The 24721-nt window shown below is 44.2% G+C and overlaps 1 protein-coding gene across 1 annotated transcript in view; it reads left to right on the top strand.

Annotated features, from left to right (window-relative positions):
- Nucleotides 1–24721, top strand: part of ATP9A (ATPase phospholipid transporting 9A (putative)) — a 63808-nt gene that overhangs the window by 23248 nt on the left and 15839 nt on the right. Inside the window, exons 7-17 of the mRNA XM_054845358.1 lie at nucleotides 46–140; nucleotides 1167–1247; nucleotides 2605–2680; nucleotides 5816–5892; nucleotides 6491–6651; nucleotides 7409–7551; nucleotides 8332–8444; nucleotides 11270–11482; nucleotides 16777–16938; nucleotides 22887–22979; nucleotides 23808–23891. Of these exons, the coding sequence (XP_054701333.1) occupies nucleotides 46–140; nucleotides 1167–1247; nucleotides 2605–2680; nucleotides 5816–5892; nucleotides 6491–6651; nucleotides 7409–7551; nucleotides 8332–8444; nucleotides 11270–11482; nucleotides 16777–16938; nucleotides 22887–22979; nucleotides 23808–23891 (1298 nt within the window). The remainder of the gene's footprint in view (nucleotides 1–45; nucleotides 141–1166; nucleotides 1248–2604; nucleotides 2681–5815; nucleotides 5893–6490; nucleotides 6652–7408; nucleotides 7552–8331; nucleotides 8445–11269; nucleotides 11483–16776; nucleotides 16939–22886; nucleotides 22980–23807; nucleotides 23892–24721) is intronic.

Below are 24721 nucleotides of genomic sequence, written 5' to 3' on the forward strand. Positions count from 1 at the left end.
AAGACAGATCTGGAAAGAGCACTGACTGGTGTTGAAAACCCACAGGGTCCTGCTTCCTTCGCACGGACCAGCTGGATGGGGAGACGGACTGGAAGTTGCGGCTGCCTGTAACCTGTACTCAGAGGCTACCAACTGCTTCTGTAAGCTGCCTTCCTACGAAATACTCTACTTGGTGAACACGTGTTTTCTCTTTTACCTGAAAAACTTTTGAGTGCTTCCTTTAATGGGCTGTTTTGAGAAGGTGGCTACTGGTGGGATGCTCCTATTTTCTTTGTCCTCCCCAGAGCCCATCGCAGTAACTTACTGCGGGATGGGTCTTGTCGCAGGACAGGCACCCTTGGCGGTGGTGCTGTCATTCCTTGTGCTGCCCGACGTTCAGAGGCACAATTCATGCTTTTTCATGAAGTAGGTTCAGAGGCAGTTAAATTTTCATTGCTTGCCTTTATGAGAGGATGAGTGTCACCGTGGAAGCTCCGCTGTACGGTCTGGAATAAGCATATAACCTCCATCAAACATGCTGTTTCCCAAAATTTCTAACTAAAGTAGTTCGTGGTTTTGTTTGGTTTTTTTTTGGTTTTGTGGGGGGTTTTTTTGGTTTTTTAAAAAAGGGGAATCTAAGTACTTGTTTTATTGATGTTCTATCTGTAAAAAGTACAAGAAGTTTGTTTTATACAAAGGCTTTGAAGCCAGGCATTCTCTCCATGGAGTGAACAGTTCATGCTTGTGTAGGAGTCAGCAGTGAAAACACTGTGCAGAACCGGTGTATCCTCTGGTCACCACAGAACTGTTCCTAGTGACACTGGCATCCTGAACTAACTGTTGAGAGACAGAGCTCCTTGCTTGCCTCGGAAGACCAGTCCAAAACCCTCTTTGCTACGAAGTTATTAAGTGCGTTAGGCTGTCTTCATTATCCAGGCTGAAATTTCTTTTATGGGGCACCGACATCTAAGTAACTCCCAGGAGTCTCTCAGGTATCAGTTCAAGAAATACTCTGCAGTGGAGCTGGTACAACAATTGTATTCTCTCTTAGACAGTTGGGCTGCAGTAAGTAATACAGTTTAGTAACTATCTTAACTTGATAAGTAACTCGTGCTCAAAGTATTTTGGTAGAAACATCTGTACATTATTAAAATGTTGCTGTCTGCCAAAACATGTCTGTTTTGTAGGACCTACTGCAAATCCGATCCTACGTATATGCAGAAGAACCCAATATTGATATACATAATTTCGTGGGGACCTTCACAAGGGTGAGTCTTGCTGACATGTGCTTGAAATCATATATGTGGAGTTTGCTACACAAACCTGCTGGATACTGCCAGGATGCCAGAGTGTTTCAAGAGAAATAGTGAAGTCTGTCTTGCCATTCCTTGCTGCTTCTTTCTTTCTTTTGTTTCTTCATAAAATCCATTAAATAAATCTGAAACAAAAATATGGTTATTGAAGCTTTGACTTGGACACAATGTCAGAGGCTGTTTGGGATAAAGTACCTTCCTCTGACGGTATTAGACCTGAACATTTGGATGGAGATTGGTAGTTACGTGTTCATGGTGCCTGTTCAGAAGGCAATCTGGACCTGCATGAACTCCATAGGATTAAAATCCTTTAATTGTGAAAAGACAGGATCTTGGCTGGATCAGGCAACAGCAGTCTGAATCTGAGTCAGTTGGGTTTTTGCCTTGAATTGCATGCAACCTCTGTGAACTCAGTTGTATCTGCGCCCTGTTTCAGAGGGCAACAGCTCAGAGCCACTGTGAAATATCACCATTCAAAAATACCTATCTCTTGACTTGGGAAGATGCATTGCCTACTTGGGGCGAAAGGTTGGGTTTTTTCCTCTCAGTGGGATTATGAAAATTTTGAGAGATTCATCTAATGCCCTTGGGGAGCTTTCAGAGGACAAATGGGTTTGTAACAAGCAGGAGACAGAGCTTTTTAGAAGTTGTTTGCTGGTATTTTAATTCAAAATTGTAGGTTTTGCCCTTTTGTCTTTGTGGCATGGTTTAATCTCGTTTAATAGTGCTGGCACGGAAGAGGAGTTTGAGTGGCCTGGGGAGGCAGCTCTTGCATAAAACCTGCACAGACACTCATTTACTTTCTCATGCAATAGTACAGTTGTGTAGAATTAATCTTTTGGTGCCTAACAGGAATCGCGCTTTCTTGTAACTGTTCTGTGGTGCGGATCAGACAGCTTTCCAGGCATCGCTGAGTAGTGCAAACAGGTTCTCAGTGAGATCTTACAGTAAGTAGCAGGAGAAATGCTATTAATCCACATGAGCCAAGTGAGGGAGCGTTTTCCTGTAGTCCCTGGAGAGCTTCTGGCAAATCCCTTTCTTGTTTATGATTCCCGGGGACCTTCAGCAGGCAGAGGCATCTTAGTAGATTTTTTTTTTTTTTTCCTCCCCTCCAATCCTTCTGTTTCACTGAGCCAAAGTGCTCATGTTTTTAACCCAACCAGAGATTTTCCTGGGTTTATGAAAATCCTCCCTCCTATCAAGAAGCCCTCTCCCAGCATCCCTCTCCAAACACCTCTGTGCGACTCTCATCACCCACTGGTCTTTTGCATTGCTGACAAGTTTGTTTATTTTTCTTTTAAATCTGTTGCAGGAGGACAGTGACCCTCCAGTAAATGAAAGTTTAAGCATAGAAAACACCCTATGGGCCAGCACAGTGATTGCATCGGGTAAGATGGAGGCATGTGTAAATCTTTTTTTAAGGGAATATGTTAACAATTTTTAAAGGTCTTTTTGTAATGGAATAATAATCTCTGTCAGTTGGAGAAATTAGCAGTTGGAATGAGGTTTCCCACTTGTCCTAACACCTCTGGGGAGCTGAGCTGACATCTAATTGCCTCTTGGACATTCCTAGATGAGAAAGAATTGGAGTGGCCTTTGGGCACTTCTTTAGCGTCTAGGACCAGAATAGCACTTAATTGCTCTCCACATTGACATCCTAATCTGTAACAGAGATGGTGTCAAATAGATTCTGGTAACAGAAGCTAAGATGAAAGATTTCCAGGTAAGTGCTTCTATTGAGTTCACTTTTAAAAAGGAAAAAAATAAATTCTTTGACAGATTTTGGCTTATATATACGATAAGCTCCCAAGGCCTGAGATTAATCAATGCCCTCTTGTAGAGGCTTGTCAAAGTAAAAGCCTTGTTCCTCTCCTGTCCAGCGTGCTTGCAAAGTTTGCAGGGCGGTAGCTGGAGGAGAGTGAAGTTCTGTAGTACAGTTCTGGAATTAAGATTGTCGAATGGAGAGACTTGGCAGTGCAGTACCAGGGTGTACATGGAATGAATAATAGTAGGAAGAAACGCGGACTTCAAAAGATATTTGATGTACTGAAAAGATTTTTATTTGCTCTTTTAAAAGCAGAAAACAGCGGATAAATTTTATTCCTGTATGTTTCTTTCTCATCCTGCTCTGACTCTTCTTCAGAATGTTTTACAGTGTTGTCACAGTGCTTGTGACCAAGGGATTGTAAAAAAACTAGTTGTCCAAATACAATTTAATCAAGGTTCAAATAAAATTTAAGCAAATTATGTTTATAGTTTAGTAATTGCCATCCATAACCTACATTCCTCCCCTCAGAGCATAGGCACATGTAGGCAGCCTGGCAGCTTCAAATACCCATCAGGGTGCTTAAAGCACAAGTCTCGGCTCATCCCACTTTTGAACAAAACAGCTGGAGAAATGGAAAGCCATTTTTCTTGTGATTCCGCCCTGTATGGCTACTCTCCCCGCACCCTTTCCCAGGGTGGGGTTTTCTTGCCTCTTGTATCGAGGCTTTAATTTGTACCGGCTGTTGAAGCATTGCAGATCTCGCAGTGCCGTGGCCGAGCCAGACACGGGGGTGTCGCAGTGCATAGCCCTGCAGAAGCCGGAGGGGAACGCTCTCCTGCCCTCCGCACGCTCGCAGCCTCTGCCTGCTGAGGGTGAAAGCTCTTCCTCCGCTGTACACCCAGCTGCGTGCAGTATACGCGTGGGTGCAGACATTTTGCCCACGGGAGGGCACGGCGCGCGCTCTGCTCCGCCTGCCACCGCTGCCGTGCTGTTCAGGAGTCCGCGGGGTCGTGGTGTCTGTACCAAGGCGTGCAAGCACCTCCTCTCTGCCCAAATGAACTAGCTGTTTGAAGCCAGGCCTCCCTTCTGACTGTGGACAAGTTATTTGTAGGTAGACCTCTTTGAGTTCAGTTAATAGGAATAACATTTCCAAATATTTTCATCATTTCAGATGGTTTATGCAGTTGAGTCTGTTTTGAATGGCCATAAACCAACTAGAAACACTCTTTTCATACATAACAACGTGCCTTCAAGCTGTTCTCTAGTCCTGGCAGGCTTTTCCTCTCATTTTGACTGACTTGATCAGTATAATACTCTGTTTTGTTTCTCCTATAGCAATAGTAATAGCATGTCGTAGGTTATTTCTGTTAGGAAAAAATGGGGATATTATTTTTCTTCTTCCGTAAGTGAAAGCTGTCAAGTTGCGGTGATGCCATCTCACTGGGGCAGCCTTTGCTTGTAAGACGAAGCAGAGCTATGTGCCTTCCTCCATCTGCTGTAGTAGGAACGGGTCTGACTCTGACTGTTTGTGGTTGATCTGGAGTAGCTGTGCCATCTGCTGATTTGAATTGCGATGATCTTACCACCACCTGCCATCTGGCTCCAGTGATTTGTTCTTGGGTTTTGGGTTGTTCTGTTTTGTTTTTTTTAAAGGAATGTTTCCCAGCATATTTTTAGAAACCACCTCTTTTGAATCAGTCTTATTTAAAAATAATTTACTTGCAGCTTGTTAAAACTCTGATCGTTAATGGGAGCAGGGGAATAGCAGAGTATAAAATAGCAATGTATTTGCAGTAGTGCCTTTTTTTTTAGTGGTGGTGTTCTCCATTTTTACAGACTCCTAAAATTTTCTAGTAAAAAATTAGACTTTGACAATAGCAGCTTTTAAACTCTTGATGGTAGATAGCTTTTTCGTTATGGCTTTTTGCAAAGTCTTTTAGGGAAATCTGTGAAAAAACAGTAATTTATGGTGCTAAACTGTATTATGTTTCTGTGAGAAGAAAAGGGAGAACTTTGTTGCTCTTGGATCTTTAGCAACCGTGGGACACAGCATTAAAATATGCTGATAGGCTCCCAGCAGCTCCATCTGTTACAGGAAGGTAGGAGTTGGTACGATCCGCCTTTCGGTGGGAACAGCAATCAGGCAAACACTTAAAGTAAATTGTGGATTTTAGAATAAGGTAATTCTGTCTTTGGAAGCTGTTGGAATTCGTTGGTTGTACTCTGATTGTGGCAACCTTTACCAGTAAAGAACCGTAGCCCAGAGCGCTGATTTAATTTTGACAGACTATGAAGAACCACTCTCTGGTGTAAGGCAAACTTACCCGCACCAAAGTGGGGTTCAAAGTGGTGGGAGGAAACCCAAGAAGTCCTCCATCCTTAGCAACTTTTATTTGTAGTGGGGAGAGACAACTGACATCAAACGGGGGGTCAGGGAAAGTCGAGTGAGCAAAGCAGTTGGCTTCTCTTGCCATGCACATCAGTTGACACAGTCGGTGCTGCTGCACCAAGTCTCACCGCATGGGCAGTGTGGTTGAAGACTTACAGATTTTTTGTGGGATGTCTTCTATTCAAAGTCGGTGTTTTCATAGGTTTCAGGTACTGGCTTCTTTAATTTCTGCTTGCTATTGCTTCTGAAATTAACCTGCTAAAAATCCTTTCCAACTGCCAAACCTTTGGGTCCAACAAGTGTTTTTATAGAGAAAACAAACAGAGGTTGTTTCTCTTGAGCTGATGCGTGCTCTGTGGTGTTTAGGTACCGTTGTGGGAGTTGTCCTCTACACTGGAAGGGAACTGCGCAGTGTGATGAATACTTCAAACCCAAGAAGTAAGGTATGGTAAGGAAGCAGTCTTATAATAAATAAAAAGGGGCAGAAATTTATCATTTCTTAAAGAAAATCCTTCCAAATGGGATATGTACACACTATAGGGACAACCTCATAGGAATAATGATTCATGTCTCCCAGCCTATGAGTTAAGATAGCTACCATAGCAGAACCTGTTTCCCCTTATTTTTTGATGCTATCGCACATCTGTCATCTCTTTTTTTTTTTTAAGATTGGTAAATCCATTGTTTTATATGGTTATAATGAGGTAGTCCGAGCTAGAAAGTTTATTTTGCTGCATTCTACTATTATAGCAAAGCTAAGGCAAGGTGCAGGGAGGCTTCTGTAGTCTGCAGGTTTTGGCAGCGTGAGTCCTCTCACACCTCTTGATGCATTGCTTAGCTTCCAAAGCATATAAGTCTTATTTAATAAGCTGGCAACAATACTGCTTATACATTTAAATGTGTTTGTAGCGTTTTAAAAGTGAATAAGTTGACTAGTGGAGAATGGCTCTTTGGATATGGCAGTTCGTTCCCTTTGTGAATATTGCATTGAGCTAACGTCTTCTCTCGTGTCTTTGAAATGTCTTTATTTTATTTCTTTAGATTGGTCTCTTTGATTTGGAAGTGAACTGTCTTACCAAGATCCTGTTTGGGGCTCTCGTGGTGGTCTCGCTTGTCATGGTGGCCCTTCAGCACTTTGCTGGCCGTTGGTATCTTCAGATCATAAGATTTCTCCTTCTGTTCTCGAACATCATTCCCATTAGGTAAGGCGATTGCTAATTCTTCTCAGCAAAACGCTATTTCCTTTGCATCCTCCTCCACGCTTCTAGTATGAACAAGCACATAAACTCTTATCTATTCCTCATTTGACAAGTAAGAAAATCTAAAAATAGAAATCAAATCACTGTTCAAACATGAGAACTGCTTTGTTGTTTCTGCTGAATTTGTTTAGCATGTTCACCCGCTCGCTGACTACCTCAGGCTGTGCATTAGTCACTTAAGGCCCCTTCTCTCGGTGTTCGGGCTGCCTGGTTACTTTGACAAGAGCAGAGCAAAAAATGGAAAAGGACAGATACTTATACAGCATGCAGTGTGACAGGACCCAACTGCCTTTTAGAGGGGACTGAAACTTTAATATTTAATTGCATTGTATTAATAAGTAGATTGTTACTTTCGGTGTAGGTCTGGGATTTGTTTCAGTTCTGTTTTTAACCTGCTGTCTGCATGTCAATCACGCTGTCCTTACTTGTCTTCCCCTCAAATTATATCTGTTTTTCTGAATATAATTTTATTATCTCTCTTTGAATTACAGTATGACTGCAGCAATGCACAGTCCTTCTCCCCATTTGCTACCCAGCCACTCACTTTGAACGTACTTCTCCCAAAACACCCTCTTGGGCAGCTCAAATTCAGCGTGGAAGACACGTCCTTGCATTGCACTGTGGCCGTTCACAATGATTTTTTCCAAAGTTTAATGGGAGATAAGTTTTTTTTTTTCTTTTTTCCCTTCCTCCTGCATAGTTTACGTGTGAATCTGGACATGGGGAAAATTGTCTACAGCTGGGTGATCCGCAGAGATTCCAAAATCCCTGGGACTGTGGTTCGTTCCAGCACTATTCCCGAGCAGCTGGGGAGGATATCCTATTTGCTTACAGACAAAACAGGTATCTATGTAGGAAATACAGTTTTGAGTCATGGTATGTTGTTGTTTGGATTTTGTTACACTTTTGGCAGACCAAAGACTATAATGTAAGATTTCTTTGGACTAGAAGAAATATGCATTTCCTGTCACTTTGACAATATGATTTAATTGGCTTTTTGGAAAAAAAAAATGTTGCTTTTTTTTTTTTTTTTGCTCTGAATGTACTATAAGTAAGATAGGACAGGAATATTATGCTACTTCAAAGAACACTTAGTGTGCTATTAAACCAAAAGCTGAGGGTAAAAATGAAATTAAAAGCAACTTCTAGAGTTAGTTTTCAAAGCCAGATGAAGAGAGCTTAGACACGTAGGCAGGAACATACCATCAGGCAGTCTCCTGCTGTCCTTACACTTCTAAAGTTGAGCTTGAATTCAGAAGACCTAAGCTGTAATGAAAGCTTGGTCTGACATAAAATCCTGGTCCCATTGAAGCTGTTTCCAGAAGTTTTCCTTGGTTCCACCAGGACCAGAGTTAAGCCTGCAGATCTTGCTGTCATTGACTTTGGGGTGAATAATCTCGTTCTTATTTACTGGCATGGTAGTGTGCACCACTAATTCCCGGGAGGGAATCGGCCCTCGGGTTTGTTAGTATTGTCTGTTTTGCTCGCCTGAGCCTGGTGCAGTGACCGATTCAGCTTCTGGCCCAGTTTCTCTTGGACTGGGGGTACAGCAAGGACAGGAACGTGTGCTGCGCAATAGGCGTGTTGGTGTTCTCTCCATGTCTGGTGCTGCTGCTCTTGCAGGAACTCTTACGCAGAACGAGATGGTCTTCAAGCGGCTTCACCTGGGAACGGTAGCTTACGGCCTGGACTCCATGGATGAAGTGCAGAGCCACATATTCAGTATATACACGCAGGTACAATTAAATTGCATTGCTTAACTCTTTGTTCACAAAACATCTTTCCAGGCCACTGGGCTAATGGTGATTAGTATGGCAAGGATCTGCCTGTTAACTATTACTTTTTGGAAAAGTCTGAAGGTCATTGGATGCTTAATACATAAATGTTATCATGATTGCTTATTACATGCGTAGATTGTTTCACATCCACCAGTCTTCTCACTCTAACTGCCACAGCACGTGCACAGATCTGTAAGCGTAAGTGTGCGTCAGTGCCTGTCTTGCTGCTGAGGTCTGATTGTAAACCAGCACTCTTTTATTTAGATACTCACCATTTACAGCAACCACAGTGTTTGCTTTGTTGAAAAATTAGCTCTGGTCTGGTATAAATTAATACACTAAGTTAGTGGATTAAGTTGCTGTTTGAAATGCTGTGCACTGGGGCAATAATAGAGGAAGAGGAACCGTCGGTGCTCAGTAAGCAGTAACAGAGAGCAGTGTACCAGTATCGCTGCTTTAGGCCTGACGGTTACAAGAAAAAATGGTAAAAGTGGGATTCTTTCAGTAATGCACCAGTGATCTTGTATGGCGCATAACTGACATCTGCTTTGAGAACTACCTACACCTAAAGAAGGCAGCAAAGTCAACATGTGAAGTATAGAACAGGAAAATCCTGTTTTAGGCAGTCTCTCCCTTGCATTCCTCTTCCAGTATCAGGGGATGAGCCAGCGTCTAAAAAGCCTTCATCCCTGTTCTTAGACTCTAATTTCAGTATGGTATGACAACCAGGTAACGCCATGTGGCCTGTTTGGGTCAGCAAACTGTGTTCCTTTGCACTTTACAATGGACAAGACGCTTATGAGTTGAAACTTCATATAAATATGTGCATTTCCTTTGTACAAGAAAGGATGAGGTTTTACTTAAGAATATTACTACCTTTAAAAAAAAACAAACCATAAATCAGCTGTCAGCAGCTGATGTTCCAGCCACCCCTTGGAGTGGTACTTATAAAAGATTTAAGAATTGTCACTAATTAGGTAATTGTGGAAGCCTTATTTTTCATTTTCTGTTAATAACCATTCTCTCAACTGCAGCTAGAGATAACTTTTTCGTGACTTACTGACAATTAGGTTTATTTTTTCTTTTGTAAAATGTGACTCCACAGATGCAATCTGCAGACGTTAGTGATGGGTTACTACTCCTGTGTCCTATGTCAAGCATTTGCATTTCTCAATAGTTGAGGAATTGCCTCATTCCGGCAGAAACCGCAGAAGTTGTTTCGAAGTGCCTGTGCCTTCCTTTGGGCATGCACACCCAATGCACTGAACTGGGGTTTTCACGTCACATTGTTTTTGCTTTGCTCGAGAGATTTTTAGACTGAAGCGTGCTTTTTATACCCCCCACAAAGTGAAACACGAAGCCAGCATTCCTGCCTGGAAAAAGGCACTATGTACTTACTGTAAATAGGATTTTTATTTTTGGATTTTGTTCGTGGTGGTAAAGATGCACAGCAGGTTTCCTTGACCTCAGCGATCTGGTTGGGGGCATAGCTTTTCCCGAGGCAGGCTGTCAGGCTGCACTGTGCTTTTAACTAAGCATATGATAGTTGATAAGTACCTGGTGTTTCGAGTAATTATCTTTTTCACTGGCATGTGTCTCAGGTAACTTGGAACTCCTAGCTAGTTCTCTCTTTCCCTCCTCTGTTTTCACAGCCTTCTTAGCATCTGGTTCTGCTCTTGGTGTTGAGACCCTTGAATGACCAAACTGTACTTTGAAAAGAAAAACAGCCAACCAAACCAAACCAAAAAAGACTTCGGATCTATTTGCCCTCATTTTGTACTCAATCTCCAGAGAAAACTCGACTACTGGTTAATTATTTGCCGAAGTATTCAGTATTTGTCCAGAACCTTTTGGTGACCGTGGCTAGTGCTGTGTGCCACTCTAAATGCACTTCAGCCCAGGGTTTGCTGCTGTTCGATTTGGTCAAAGCCTGCTGCAGCCGTGCTGATGGGCAGCAGTATTACGTTTGAAGATCTTACGTGTCCTAATCGCTAGAGTGTGCAAAATAGCGTGTGGAATTACACCGGTGCAGGATATGTCTCGTAAAACGTTTATCATTACCAAGTGAGATTCCTAGTAATGAGAAGCATTTGCTGGCAACGATTCATTTTGAACTGTAGTTCTTATTCTTTGCTCTTATTTTTACCATGTTGTGGCCTTTGACCTGGAAGTGAAACTCTTGTCCTCTTGACACGAAAGGTTAACAGAGCAGGAAACTAGATCACTGTGCGTCCCTTCTTCAACCGGGATAATTTAGTAATTGTGCAATTATCTGAAGACTCCCATTCTGATACTAAAAATAGTATTAAAAATTAAATGAATGTAATTAAGATTTTCTAGGTTCATACGAGTCATCTGTTTTCTGTTTTCAGCAATTATATTCTCTTGCACGTGAAACCCAATTGACTCTAAATTTTCAGTGCCACCGGTCTTTCATGCAGCAAAAAGCGGTTTCGCTGAGTCCTCTGGCTTTGGTCCTTCCACCGGTCGGTGTTTGGTGGATCTGCAGCAAAGGGCCTTTTTCTCAGCGTACCGTTCCGAAACCGCAGGCGGATCTGTCGGGGCACTCTACTCCACCAGCCGTGACGATAAAGAAGCTGCGTTCCGCCGGGGTGTGTTCCCAGTCCGGCCCGAGTTCAGGGCTGCGAAGGGCGTCTCATCCCTGGGGACGTGAGCCTGCACACCTGTACATACGTCGTCTTCACTGACGTATAAACAATTTAATTTATTTTTTGTTCTTTTTCTTTGCAATAAGACTTTCTTCTGCTTTCCTTTTTAATAAGCAATCTCAGGACCCCCCCGCAGTGAAGGGCCTTACCTTGGCCACCAAGGTGCGTAAGACCATGAGCAGCCGGGTGCACGAGGCAGTGAAGGCAATCGCGCTGTGCCACAACGTGACGCCGGTGTACGAGTCCAACGGGGTGACGGACCAGGCTGAGGCCGAGCGACACTACGAGGACTCCTGCAGGGTGTACCAGGCCTCCAGTCCTGATGAGGTCAGTGTCCAGCCGGGTGGATAACAATATAAATCTGACCTTGCTTTTTGCACAAAAACAAAAAATGATTTGGTGAAAGTACTCCAGTCTAGTGAACAGAAAAATATTTTAGTGCATTTATTGCACTGAGGACCCATGAAAGGACCAGAAGTGCCCTCTCAGCTGACATACTGCAGCCAAATCTGCCTCTGCCTGAAGCTCCAGAGCTACACCAGTATCTGGCTGCTGTATCAGCATCTGCGTCGCAGTTTTGCTCGTATTTCTGCCCACACCTTTTGTACAGGGTGCATTTTACAGTTCCGGGCCCCGAGTCCCTCTGACCACGTTTGGTAATTGCAGGCAATCTTGTCTTGTTTGGAGGGCGTCAGAGCACTCCCACGCGTCAGCTTGTCCCTGACCTGCAAAGTGTTGGAACTTCCAGACCAAGTGAAAAGTTGTACCTCGCGCTGGGTAGCACTGCTAACCCAGGACACGTCCCTTCCCGTGCGGCTGGGACAGACCCGGAGCCTGAATTAATTCTGCAGAGTACTTGAAGGGCACAAGAGTGTGTCTGTGAGCAAAGCTGTGCCCTGCCTCTGCTGGCACCCAGCCCGGGGAGAAGCTTTGCAGCTCTCCAGAGACCTGCTGGAGACTTTTCCTGAGCACTTGAGAGATAAGGTTCAATACAGGACTTAGGATTAAAGTGCCCTTTGCCACCCTCTGCAGAATCTGGAAAATCTAATTAGAGTGTTGTTTCCTTCTGTGATGAAGACAAGAGAAATAAAACTTGGTTTCATGTATTGATTATGGTTCAAGGACACATCTTCTTTAGTGCAACCAAGGTAAAATGATTTGTTTTCTATTAATATGAACAATTACACTTGCTCTATGCCATTGAAAGAGACTGAAGTTTGAAACTTCCCATAAGAATTGTACTGATGGTATGGGATCATATCACGTGTTTGACTACATACAAAGAGTTCTTCCATTTATTGCCCCAAATAAAATATTTGCCTCTGATAATAACCGTTTCACCTTTGACATCAAAAGAGAAGCTGGCTTGCTTCACTGTTAGAGGTGAGAAATTGTTTGCATAGAAATAAATTTATTCGTTAGCCCGGCTATATGAGGATTTTGGAATTGTTGCGTGTATTAATGACAGACTGGCACACAGAGTTAGTTTCCGCATTTCACGTACATTCAAAATATTCCCCATACTGTTTTCCTTCTCCAGTAGGCAACTCATTCATTCCACATGGTGTGTTCTGTAGTCTGTACTACACAAAAGCTGCATCTTTGTGGTTTTTTACCCCTCCTCCATTGATGTGCCTACAGTGACAACAAGCACTCACTCCTCCCTGGCTTTGGCGCTGGTGAGCAGTGCACGTGTGTGTGCATGCGTGCACGAGTGTGTGTCCTTTCCCACCACATAATCTAGATCTGTGCTTGCCTTCTCCTCTACTGTGTTGCTCTCCCCCATAAAAACAGCTTTACAGAAATCAACTGCCTTTGGATTGAAGCAGGTTCTGAATGATTTCCAGATGGTAATTTTTGTGATCTGCATTTAAGGGTTTTTTTCCTAAAGCATTTACTGGTTGTTTTTGCACAGATCCTCTGTTTATTTACATATATGCTGTGGTATATAGTGAAGTCAGTGATTTGTCTTTTCCTTTTTTGCTTTATACTGTTCTGTCTTTGAAATATTTATGCAGCAATTTGTCTCAAATGCCCAAGGGTTTATTGTTTGTTTGTTTTACTGCAGCATGATAACTAATCCTTCCAAGGTTATTGTTTAAATTCTTTTTTCCTTTCTTGCGGTGCCTTAAGTAGAGAATTACAGTGGGTTCAGAAATCAGATATGCTTTGCTGCACCGAGGAAACCTTGTCTGTAGGTCTTAGATGTACAAATATTGTTTAGACATGCTCTGTGTATGTTATACTAGATGGTACAAAACGCAGGATCAGCACACGTCGGGTCCTTGAGAAGAGAACGATGCTGTTAAATAACATTCCCTGTAGGGGAATGGCTTTGGACTCCTGTTAAAGCCAGCCTTTGAAATCCTATATCAATAAAATATTGCCATGGCAGGGAAGGTCAGTTTATGAAATGAGTACAAAAACTTGTATTCTCTTTACTTTAACAGCAAGGGTAATTTCTACCAGTTGGCATAGGATTCATTTCCTGTAACAGAAAGCAGGATTTCCTAAATTTGTTTCCTGTGCATGCTGCCATTTAGAAGTCTTGAAGTATCTTTATTCAGATATCGGTTACAGCCTTGGGGCTCTGCAAGCGTGTCAGTTGTAGCCATACAGTAACTAACAGGGGAAATGAAATAGATATAATCTGATCAGAGATAAGAGTGCCTGGGATTCCTGGGCAAACAGTCTTTAACCCTGACAGCCTGCCGCAGCTGCCAGGACATGAAAGGGTGCCCTGATCCATCGGTTGCTGCCTGTTTGTCTGCCCGGGCAGCCCTAAATGGGACGTTTGTGGAGCAGCTCATGGCACAGAAGGATCAATTTGTCTCTTTAGAATGAAATGTATTAGTCGATACCACTTCAGCGGTGGCTTGGGTAATTTAATTGTCGGGAAGATCAAAGTTTGGGGGATAGCGTGCCAAGCTGCTGTAGCTGCTTCGCTGTGTAACGCTCAGGTCTGTGTCTGACTCGGCCTGGACGGAGCTGCAGACTCAGGGAATTTATTGATTTCTCCTCATCGCTGAGCATGGGCTCTCTTCAAGGTGTTTGAGGGATTTCAAGCCTGCTTTTAAATCTCCTCGTTTAAGCTGTAAACATGTTTTTGTATCTTGAATGTTTCTCATCTTTTTGCTGTGACTGAGGGCGCCTCCGGTTGCCTGTTTGCACGGCGCAGAGCATAAACCCCGTCTTGCACGGAGCCGGGAATGCGTGCCTGGCCAGAGAAGCCATCGGCGCTTTTGTTGGGAGCTGGGAACGTGTCCCCCATCCCTGCCAGAGAAGCCATCAGCACTTTTGTTGCCATCGGTGTTGTCCACCGGTGCCATGCGCTTCCCAGAGGCCGAGCTCATTGTGCTGCCTGTAGAAAGGAGTCGGTAATTTCAATGCTTTTAGTACATCTGATAGGAACACTTCAAAATTGTATCACTTTCTCCCCCAGTGTTTATTCATTAAGTGCTATAGAGGCTGGGAAGTGGTGTGTTCAGAGGGGTCAGCCCTGCTTCCCTCCGGCGCTGACTGCGGCTCACCTGGAGGGCCGTGAAGGGCTGGCAGGGCCCACGCCTGCTTGGGAGCAGCGTGGAAAGGGGGATTTCTTTCATTATTCCTCCCCTTCCATTGGCGTACCTTTTTGTGGTCTCGGCCATCCGAAATGACCGGCGCCGCACAATGCGGCACAGTTGGATTGAAGTGTGTCACGTGCATGACACAGCACCTCCGACGTGCTGCACATCCATCTCTTCCTCTGCGCAAGGCTTTTCTTTCGGGGGGTTAAATGCTTCCTGGCGTAGGATCTAAGTGAGACGCTGGCAGGGAAGCAGGGAGGAGGTGTCTGTCAAAGAAAGTCACAAAGGAGATGCTTTACTGGGCTGAGCTGGGAGCAGGGGTTTGTGTCTCCAGACGTTTGCAACGTACCGACGTGGGCAAACCGACAGCCAGTGCTGCGCACACTGAACGTCACGTAACACCATGCTGTGGAAAACTCTCGATAATTATTTATTAACCAGAGTATTGGAAACCTAAGCTCCATCTCTGCTCTGGGAGACACTGCTAGGAGGATTATCTGACTGCACACGTTAATGCATTAAGGACGGCTTGAAGAAACTTTTGACAAAGATAAGCTTGAAAGAGCCTTTGATTTGTTGTAATCTTTGTGAGTAAGCCTGCAAAAACTTGCTAATATTTGAACAAATATTGATTCAAATTAATTTAAAGGTCTTTCAAGGCAAAGCCAACTCACCTAATTTTTTTTTTATCTGGTGACTTAAGACTACTTTATGAAAGGAAAAGTTTATTTTAGGTTGTCTTTTAAGCCTAATTGTGGAAAAGGAGCTGAGTTCACAAAAGATTTTCCAATTAGACCCAATTGTATCAATTCATCTAGTAAAATCTTGACTCAATGCAAGTATTTATAGATTCCATTTTTATCTGTATCTTGTGTATGTGATTTCCCAAAATAAATTCCATTTTTCTCTAAGGTATTTGTGGTCGCTTAAGGCAGTAAAGGCAGAACCTGAGAGGCACAAAGGATAATTAACCTTCAAGTCAGCAGCAACCATGTGCCCAGCACTCTCATGCCTTTGAAAATGTCACCGTAAAATACTTGCAGTATTTGGTGTCTGTTGGGAGAAAGTATCCCTTGGTCCTGCTTGGAGGCCAGTGATACATGGGTTCACATCTGCTGCTGCTCCCGTCCGTTACTGCCCAGGCAGCTTCTAGAGTGAGACCCCTCGACGTGGATGTGTCGGCTGACATGGGGGTTCTGGGGGACCACCAGGGAGACAACGTAAAGCCTTTGGTCTTCTGTCATGGCTCTGGTTGTAATCTAGGGAAAGCTTGTCAAGAATTCAGCATTGGAGGTGCTGAAGTACTAGGAGCTGCAGTCAAAGTGAACCCACATAAGCTCAATTAAATGAATTCTGGTGTGTGCCTTGAAAAATCTGGGGTTTGGTTTTGGTTTTTCGTTTTGTGTTTTTTAATGTTTGGTGAGAAGGGGCTCTCTGCTAAGAGGGGTCTGTGAGCCAGCCCTTCGGCTGTCTTGCCGATCAGTGCAGAGGTTGGAAGCTGCTGCTGAGCTGTTACTACCAAACAGATAAAGTATAACACAGAGCTCATTTTGTTTGTTTGCTTTTCTAATATGAATTTTTAATGTGCTCTGCATTAGTGTTTCTGGCTTTGATATTGTAAATCCAGGGTGAATGTATCGTTTTGAATTCTCGATTTCATGAACAGCAGGCTGGGAAATAGCACATTTGACAAGTAAGTGTTTGCAAGAGATTTACCTGGCGTGCCCCAGCAGAGGTTTGGCACCCCGGGCAGCGGTACCTGTGCCTGCCCCTGCTTAAAGGTTGTCCGTCGGGATGCGGCAGTGGAAGGCAGGGAGCCGAGTCCAGGGCAGCCTTGCAGCCACGTTCTGCCCAACCCCCAAAGCACTGTTAGTAAGCTTCTAACTTCAGGGAAAGCCGACTAGAAGGAGCCATGTAGTGCATACACGAACGGATCGACTCTATAGCACTGTTAATGACTGATGGACTTGTCGCAGCCCCTGCCCACGGTCCCCTCGGGGAGGTGTGGGGTGGGCTGGCCGCCCTCACCATGGCTGCCTCTTCTCCTCCTCCCAGGTGGCCCTGGTTCAGTGGACCGAGAGCGTGGGTTTAACGCTGGTGGGCAGAGACCAGTCGTCCGTGCAGCTGAGGACACCGGGTGGCCACATCCTGAACTTCACCATCCTCCAGATCTTCCCCTTCACTTACGAGAGCAAGCGCATGGGGATAATTGTTCGGGTAAGTGGCTTCGGGTAAGTTCTCGTGTCTTGGAGCATCTCCTGCTAATGCAACATGAAACACAAAACATTTGCTTTCATCCGTGCTGTTCTCCCTGGCTGAGCTTTGCAGTCTCTCCTACCTCAGGCTATAAGCTGGTTCTGTTTTGAGCTAATAGCATCTCCTGGCTGGGTTGGTTGGTTTGTTAGGGATACAGCCTTTTCCTTGGCCATGTTTGGCGGTAAGTGCTGTAGTGCCCTGAGACATCTTTAGTTTATTGATCTTTGGTGCCTTCTTCAAACTAACAGGGAGCCTAAGCTTCCAGCTCCCTCCAGCTGCTCCTTCCCGCTCGCATTTCTAATTCGTCATGTACTCGGCGGGGGTGTTCAGCCGTACAGCTCCTCTGTCTGCACACGCCGGTTCCCGCAGGGCGCTGCTGGGGGCAGTGTCAGGCTGGGGACGGGTGTCCGGCCAGTCCGTCAGCCAGCGCGGCCACCCGCCGCGAGAGCGTGCCTTTGGCAGGGCAGTGGAGCCTCCGGGGTGGCGCTGGGAAGGAAGCGGGGGCTCGAGCATTTCCTTCCAACTGTGAAACTGAGGGCGCTGGGGATGCTGGAAGATGTTGGGGGAGGATTTTTGCTACAAGTGCAAGGTGGAAGGAAACCGAAGGGACTGGTGGGGCAGAAGAGCTAAAATCCGAATGTTTTGGCTGCCTGTGTGCTGAACCAAGGCTCAACAGCTTTGGTAACCAGCAGAGATGCCGCGGTATCTCTCAGGTAAGGCTGTTTCAGGAAAGCTTGAAGCCAGCGCTGCCAGCCAAAGCAGTAGTCACCGTTACCCTCTCTCCTGGGACCCGAATTCCGTGTCCCCTTCCGCAGCGGCCAACACAGTGAGGAGGAAGAGGAGCACATTAGGGGCAGGACTGCTCTCTCCAGGGGAGCAGGCATCAGCAGCGTCTTGGGGAAGCTTGAGCTGACTTTGAAGCCTCACTCTGTGTCCCTGGGGTTGTCTTTCCATCTGTCCAAAGGCTCCTGCCCTTCCTGTCGTGTGCATCCCATGGTCACGCTGGCGGAGCTGAGGGGGCTGTAATGATGAACCGGGGCTGTGAGTTGACCCAGGTCACGAGTGCTTTCCCCCCTCAGGGTCAGCCAGGAGCAGGAACGCGAGCAGGTTCATGGGTCCAGCTTACGCTGTCTCCAGAGCAGTTGTGGTAGAACAGGAGGTGATGGAGGTGGCAGCAAGTGGGAAGGAGGGAGGGGATCCTGGACTGATGCCACAACAAATAGCTTTAGGATATTGCCAGAGGTATTGTGGAAGTGCGCCCGACCTCTGCCAAGCATCGAAACTCCTGTTAGACCCCGCAGAAGTACGACACTGCGGGAGGAGGCACTTGTAGCTGCAGGGAACTGTGGAGACTTTTGAGCTGTTTAACAGAGCCCGCAGCTATGCTGGGAACACGGTGTCACGAGCAGGGCTTGAAAACAGCTGATTTAAGGTAAAAGGGTGCATTTGTGCAAGTACTTTTGTCGGCAGCAGCAGGCACTGCGCACGCTGAATACGTGCCCAGCTGAAATTGTATGCATGACTCTGTGGGTTTATATACAAATACAATATAAGATTGGACTTTCAGAACAAAAATTACCTTAGAAAGAAGAAGAAAGTGTGGGTGTTAAAAACAGTTGAGATCAGTTGTCACCATTATCATCGTTAGTTTTCAAGATAGGGCTAGAGAATCAATGTTAGATAAACACACCCAGCCATGGTAAGGCACTTCCATTTGCCTGCAACCAAACAAGGTGAAACAGTTTGAATGTTTCTTTTGGAGATAATTAAAACATCCTTGTTATTTTTTACTGAGAGTACAGACAGATAATTGGCACCAGGAATCTAAAACATGAATATGAAACCTATAATCCAGGGCAAGATACGATTTATTGTATCATTTCATGGGATCTTCAACTTTGTTATTTAGGGTGGGGAGAATAGGTAAAACTGATGGGGTTTTGTTGTTTGGGGGTTTTTTTTTCTTCTTTCTTCTTCTTCTTCCCCCTCTGTTTACTTTGTGGTAAAACAGGGTTGCTCCATGTTTATTTTGAGGTATCTGGAAATAGGATGTAAAAATATCTTCTGCCTCGTGTGTTTTAAGTTACAGCAGTAGGAGGAGTAGCCTTTGGTTTTAGTTAGAAACAGTCGGGATCAGTATTGCACACATGGGCCTCATTGATAGCAGATTAGTTTGGTCTGCTTTATTGGGGGATGTTTGGTAGTTTCACAAATCTCAATTTCTGTGGACCCCTGGAAGAGCACAGCCCTCATCTGAAACAGCACTGTGAAGGGATGATGTAAAATGGAGCGATGCAGGGGTTGTATTCAGTAACAACAAATATTACCCAGAATTTCAGTATTCCTCTTACCAAGAGATTTGGTGGTAAAGATGGAACTGTATTACATGCATGTAATTATTTTTGCAAGCCCACGAAGGACAAGCTGTGTTTAGCACAGACTGAAAATCGTTAAAGCTCGTGCAAATGGCTGTATTTGTGCTATCCTACCTGAGTATTTTGGACCTGGATCTCCGGTTGCTCAAGGAACTGCTTTTAAGTTCGGGATCACACACTGCAGTACGGTGCAGGGGGGAACAGATTTGTATTTCAAGTTGTTTTTCCAGGCTTTGGAATATTAAAGCGCACCCAAGGGCAGGAATGTTAGTTGACGTGGGCTGATAGGCTGAGAGCTTGTACAAAGTAATTGGGGTGTTAAATCTGTGAATCTAGAGATCCGACCGAATGCATTCAACGTACACAGCCGTCAGTGTTCCCAGGAACGTCTCGTGCTCCGTGGGATAGCTGCAACAAGTGTAGTGCATATCCGTCTAAATACAGCAAGTGTGAATTTTTCAGATTAGTCATTTTTACAGTGGGAATGATGTGGAGACTTCAGGCAACATTTTCAAGACCTAGAATAAAAATACTAGCAATAAAAGAGGGAGGACTAAACAACCTCCCTCCTCGTTGCTTACTGCAAGTGCAAACTTTTGATGAGGTGCTGTTTTATCTGAGGTGTAAGAAGCGGGCTAACCATTGAAGCCAGGGTACGCTTCATGAAATTGTGTTTAGATACTCAGCAGAGAAGTGGATGCTCTGAAATTTTCTCATCCAAGTGGAAAGCAGTCCTCTTTTTTTTTTTTTTCTCTTTGATTTGAAGCTTATTCCTTTTAAATTATCTATTATCTGTATTTCTTCCCTTTAGGAAAACAACGATTTCTGTTTTCCATTTCTGTATTTAGAATATCACTGCTGCTAAAACCAGCAGAACTCCCACTTGTGGTCAGTGAGAGCAATGTCAGGCCCAGATCCTGATGATAAATACTGTTAATGGAAGCATCGGCCCCTCTGTTGTGCTCGTTAATTGAGCGTCTTCATTTTGCAGCCTTAGCTGCTGCTTAGGCACCAAAATCAGCTCCCTGTGTACCCTGCACAGAAGTAGGTTTTGCATAGCAGATGCTGGCTACCTGGGTAATTTGCCGTGTTCCAGTATACTCCAAAATAATATCTTCAAGCAGGGTTTTCTTTTTCATTAAAAAAAAGAAAAGTTTATAAATAGGTAGTTGTCAAATAAACTTTTATTAAATGTACATGTATGTATGTGTAGGCACTCCATTTGGTTTTGATTCACAACTTGCAAGGTGTTTACCTCTTCAGTGTATCTTCTAAAACGGTGCTGCTGGTTTAAAAAATGGCAATCAGGGGAGGGAAGGTCGCGTGAGGTATCCAGAAGACAACAGCCGCCGTGAGCAGCTGGGGAGGGAGGGAGAAGCTGCAGAATGAAACTGCACTCGGGGTGGTAGCGAGTAGAATTCGGATGGTAGTATGTTCTGCTCAACTATACAGATACTGCCCCTTCTATAAACTACCATGGCGATCGTCTTGCCAGGCTTCCCGTACGATCCGGGTGTGGAGTTTGAGCAAGAGATTCGTGCGTCCAGCCCAGCGACGCGCGTACCAAAGCCCTTGGCAGACGCCCATCTCCCCTGCTGGTCCTGTCTGCTCTGGCTCCTATTATAAGATCGTCAATACATAACTTTTAGTAAATGAAGTAGTAGTTAATATTGAAAACAAGTAGCAGATGTTGCCTCGTTTGGGATATTTTTGCAATATCTGCTTGTTTACTTGTGATCAACTGTCATTTCTGTAGCTGATTATTTCAGTTCTAAGAAGTCTTGTTCTACCAAAGCAGCCAGCCTTCACTGTTTGCTGACTTGTCTTCTTGAAAGAAGGCCTGTTTGTTTGACCACAATATTTTCCATTCTTCTTTTTCTTTGCATTATTTTTCCCCTTACCCATGTGGAATGATCTTTGTTGTAAAGCAAAGATAGTGCTATTGTCATATCTGGAATTGAAAGAAGCCTTTGAACTGTGGCCAGAGTCAGACCACGGTGGAAAAAGATGCGTCTCCAAAACAATATAACTGGCAAATCTCTGTGTAGATTTATAGTGTGATCTTACCATAATATGAGAACGCACTAACCTCCTATTGAACTCGGTGAGAGGAAATGACTAATGCAAGGAGATAGCTGATACAGTATTTATATTGGACAAAAAATCTAAACTATCTTAAGCCAGTTCTGCAGCACGGGAAGCGGAGTCTTTATTCAGTTTCCTACAGAGATGTTGTTAGACACTTTTTAATCAAATAATTTAATAGATAAACCTTTACCTTTGGCTACTGCCAAAAGCATTGTGTTTTATTTAAGCAGATTCTAGTTGTTTTGGTAGAGTGATACGGATTTTGCTTTGGGGATGTGGGATATGTGGCTATTGGTCTATGAAGGCTGGACGTTTCAGGACATCGAAAAACCTGCTTAAACTTAATTATAAGACTTCCTTGTGAAAATCTTAATGACCTTGGCAAAAGTGCTCAGTAAAGCAGCTTCATTATCCTTGGCTACTTCTTAATTTCCCTAGCAAAACTACTTATTTATCTTCTTTGCATTTTTAGTATCCACATCAGGTGCTGCTTTTTTGGGTTTTGGGTTTTTTTCTTCTGTGGAAGTAAATTCTCTTTTGCCAGTGCCGCAGGACATAAGGCTTTTGCCTACTGACTCAACACTTCAGGTGCGAGAACCTCTAGTTTGTGTAACTGCAGAACAGGTTGATGTGCGTATTAAAAAGTGCCCATTGTGCTTTTCTTTCATTTCTGGTTTTCCTGAAGTACTTTCCCCCCTTCGTCCATAGCTCTATTTCCAGGCCTTCCTGGGCTTTTTGGTTTTGCGTGTTAAGTTTATTTTCTTCCTATCCCTGGTGGCTATCTTGGTTTACAGAGCAGCTTGTTCCTTACTCATTGTTTTGTCTCCTTTGAGGAAATTGCCAGGGTTTCCATTAGCTTGTAATACTAATAGCTGTGACCTCCTTAGGTATCTGCCTGGTTAGAAGGGATTTTTTAATTTGTGGTAATGTAAATATGCTGTGCTCGCAGCTTACAAATTGCTTGTATCAGATAAGGCAGGCAGCAATCTAACCTTTCTGTGGCAAGCATAAACTTTAATTATGCTTATGCCATATAATGTAACGGGGGGGTAAATTACAATGATTTTTACTCCGGTAAACTTCATGCATCTGTTTTATTGTTTCAAGTAAGTATGAAATAAATTTTCAGGGTGAGGGTTAGAGGTTATTCCAAAGGCACACGCAGTCGGGACTGAGAGGTGTCTGCATGGAGATCCCACGTTGCTGATTAAAAAGCTGATCATCCTTGTCTGAAGCCTTTTTCCTGCTGTGAGTAGCCGAGTTGCAATTGAATAAGCATCTCCTTCTGGCCCCGAGACAAGATGCTGAGCCAGATGGACCTTCAGCCTAACCCAGCACAGACATTTTTGTGACGGATGTGCAGAAAACTCATCGCTTAGCTTGCTGAGGCCACTCCAAATATGCTGATGTTGGCCCAGCTTAGACTCTTCTGTTTCTTATCTGCAGGATGAATCAACAGGAGAGATCACCTTCTACATGAAGGGGGCTGATGTGGTGATGGCCGGGATCGTGCAGTACAACGACTGGCTGGAAGAGGAGGTATGGGGCCGTCTCTCCTCCGTACAGAGGGTTTCTCATGAGAGTGCTTTTCTTCTCCCAGGGCAACACATGGCAAAGCTTGTCAAGGTGGCAGAGGGGACACAATTCCTAAAACACCTGCGAGCCAGAAGGTCACTGATCTTGGCAATGCACTGGATTAGTCTTCAGCCAAAGATACATGCATTAACAAGGAAGTCAGGTGGCGAGTTCAACAAGTTTCATGCAGAATAAGTCTTGTAAATAAAATGGATTTTGCTCAAAATTGATTGCCACTCAGGATCACCAGTTTTGTCCTGGGCTTCATCCTGTGCTTGGATTTATTTTAGACTGAAAGATCTCATTTCAAAGCCACAGTTGGCAGCTTTGTACTGGGATATGTTTGTCAGGTTAGTAGTGATGATGACACAGAGTTTATAGCAATAGCTTCAGTTACTGATTCTCCCCAACCCCTGATGTTCAGAGAAACACCACCTTGGTCTTATTTAATGAGTTTATGGCCAAAGATGCCAAGTCTTCAAATCCAAGGCCTGTGTCCTTTTACTTAGAGACAGAGAAAATGAGATCAGTGGGGTTGTTTTCGCCACACTGATACAGCAGAGAGGACATTTTTGTTTCTGATCACTGGGATAGATTACAAACCATTGCAGATCTTTTTTCCTCTTGAGTTTATCATGCACTTTATCAGATGTTATAGACTTACTGGGGTTGCTCAAATGGGATGATTATTTTCTTAACCTGCTATCTTACATTGCCATCTCTGCAATGCTGTGCATAAATCATCTTACTTGAGATGTCGTTTATGGTTTACAACGTGATACTTCTTTCCAGTGTGGTAACATGGCTCGGGAAGGCCTGAGGGTTCTAGTCGTAGCCAAGAAGTCTCTGACAGAAGAGCAGTATCAAGACTTTGAAGTAAGTTTTTGTTTGGTTTTTTTCTTTGTTTTTAAACAAACAATCACTGAAGTGATTCTCACAGACCTCTAGTGATAATGCTGCCTCTCATCTCTACTTCTGCTAGAACTGTCGTTCTTCAATGTCTTGCTGTTCTTTTAATCAAAGTGGCTTTTAAAGTGGTATGTATGAAACTGGATCCCAGCCAGGACCCTCCAAAGCAGTTCCCGAATCCTGCCTTACAGTCTTTTGCAGTTAGAAATTCTGCAAATATTCATCATTTGTCAGACAAATCGCATTTGTGTGGGGAAATGTGTTGGCTTTTAATTTTCATTGTTGCATTCCAACATCCAGGGAAACTACAAACAACCAGAATATAACCCAGCCAGGCTTCATGGAAACCCAGGCTTCATGCGTGGGGTTTGTTAAATGAGTCCCTACGCACAGCGCTAATTTGCTTACCCCAGGCAGGCAAAACGCAGAAAACTGTTTAGTTAAATGCGGAGATGAGAGGGTGGAGATGTTTAGGATTCTCTCTTGCCCTCGTTGCTTCGTCGCAGGAGCCGTGGTTGGACCCGCGGTGGGAGGGAGTCGGCTCCAGGCTTTCTGCAGGTGTCACTTCAGCAGCTGCTGTGCATTCGTGTGCACGGGGATGCGCTGCACGCAGGGCAGGGACAAAACGACAGAAACTTCCCAAAATACTTTCCGCCTTATTCTGTAACACACACCTTGTGTTCGCAAGCCATTACAGGTGGCATCCCTGAAGGACAGTTAACAGAGGGAGGTTAACTGGTTAACCCTGGTGCTGGTTAATCCACCCAAATGCAGGCTGGCTGTGTGAGTGACTGTGA

This window comes from Grus americana, chromosome 17, assembly GCF_028858705.1.
Source record: "Grus americana isolate bGruAme1 chromosome 17, bGruAme1.mat, whole genome shotgun sequence".
Classification (NCBI taxonomy): domain Eukaryota; kingdom Metazoa; phylum Chordata; class Aves; order Gruiformes; family Gruidae; genus Grus; species Grus americana.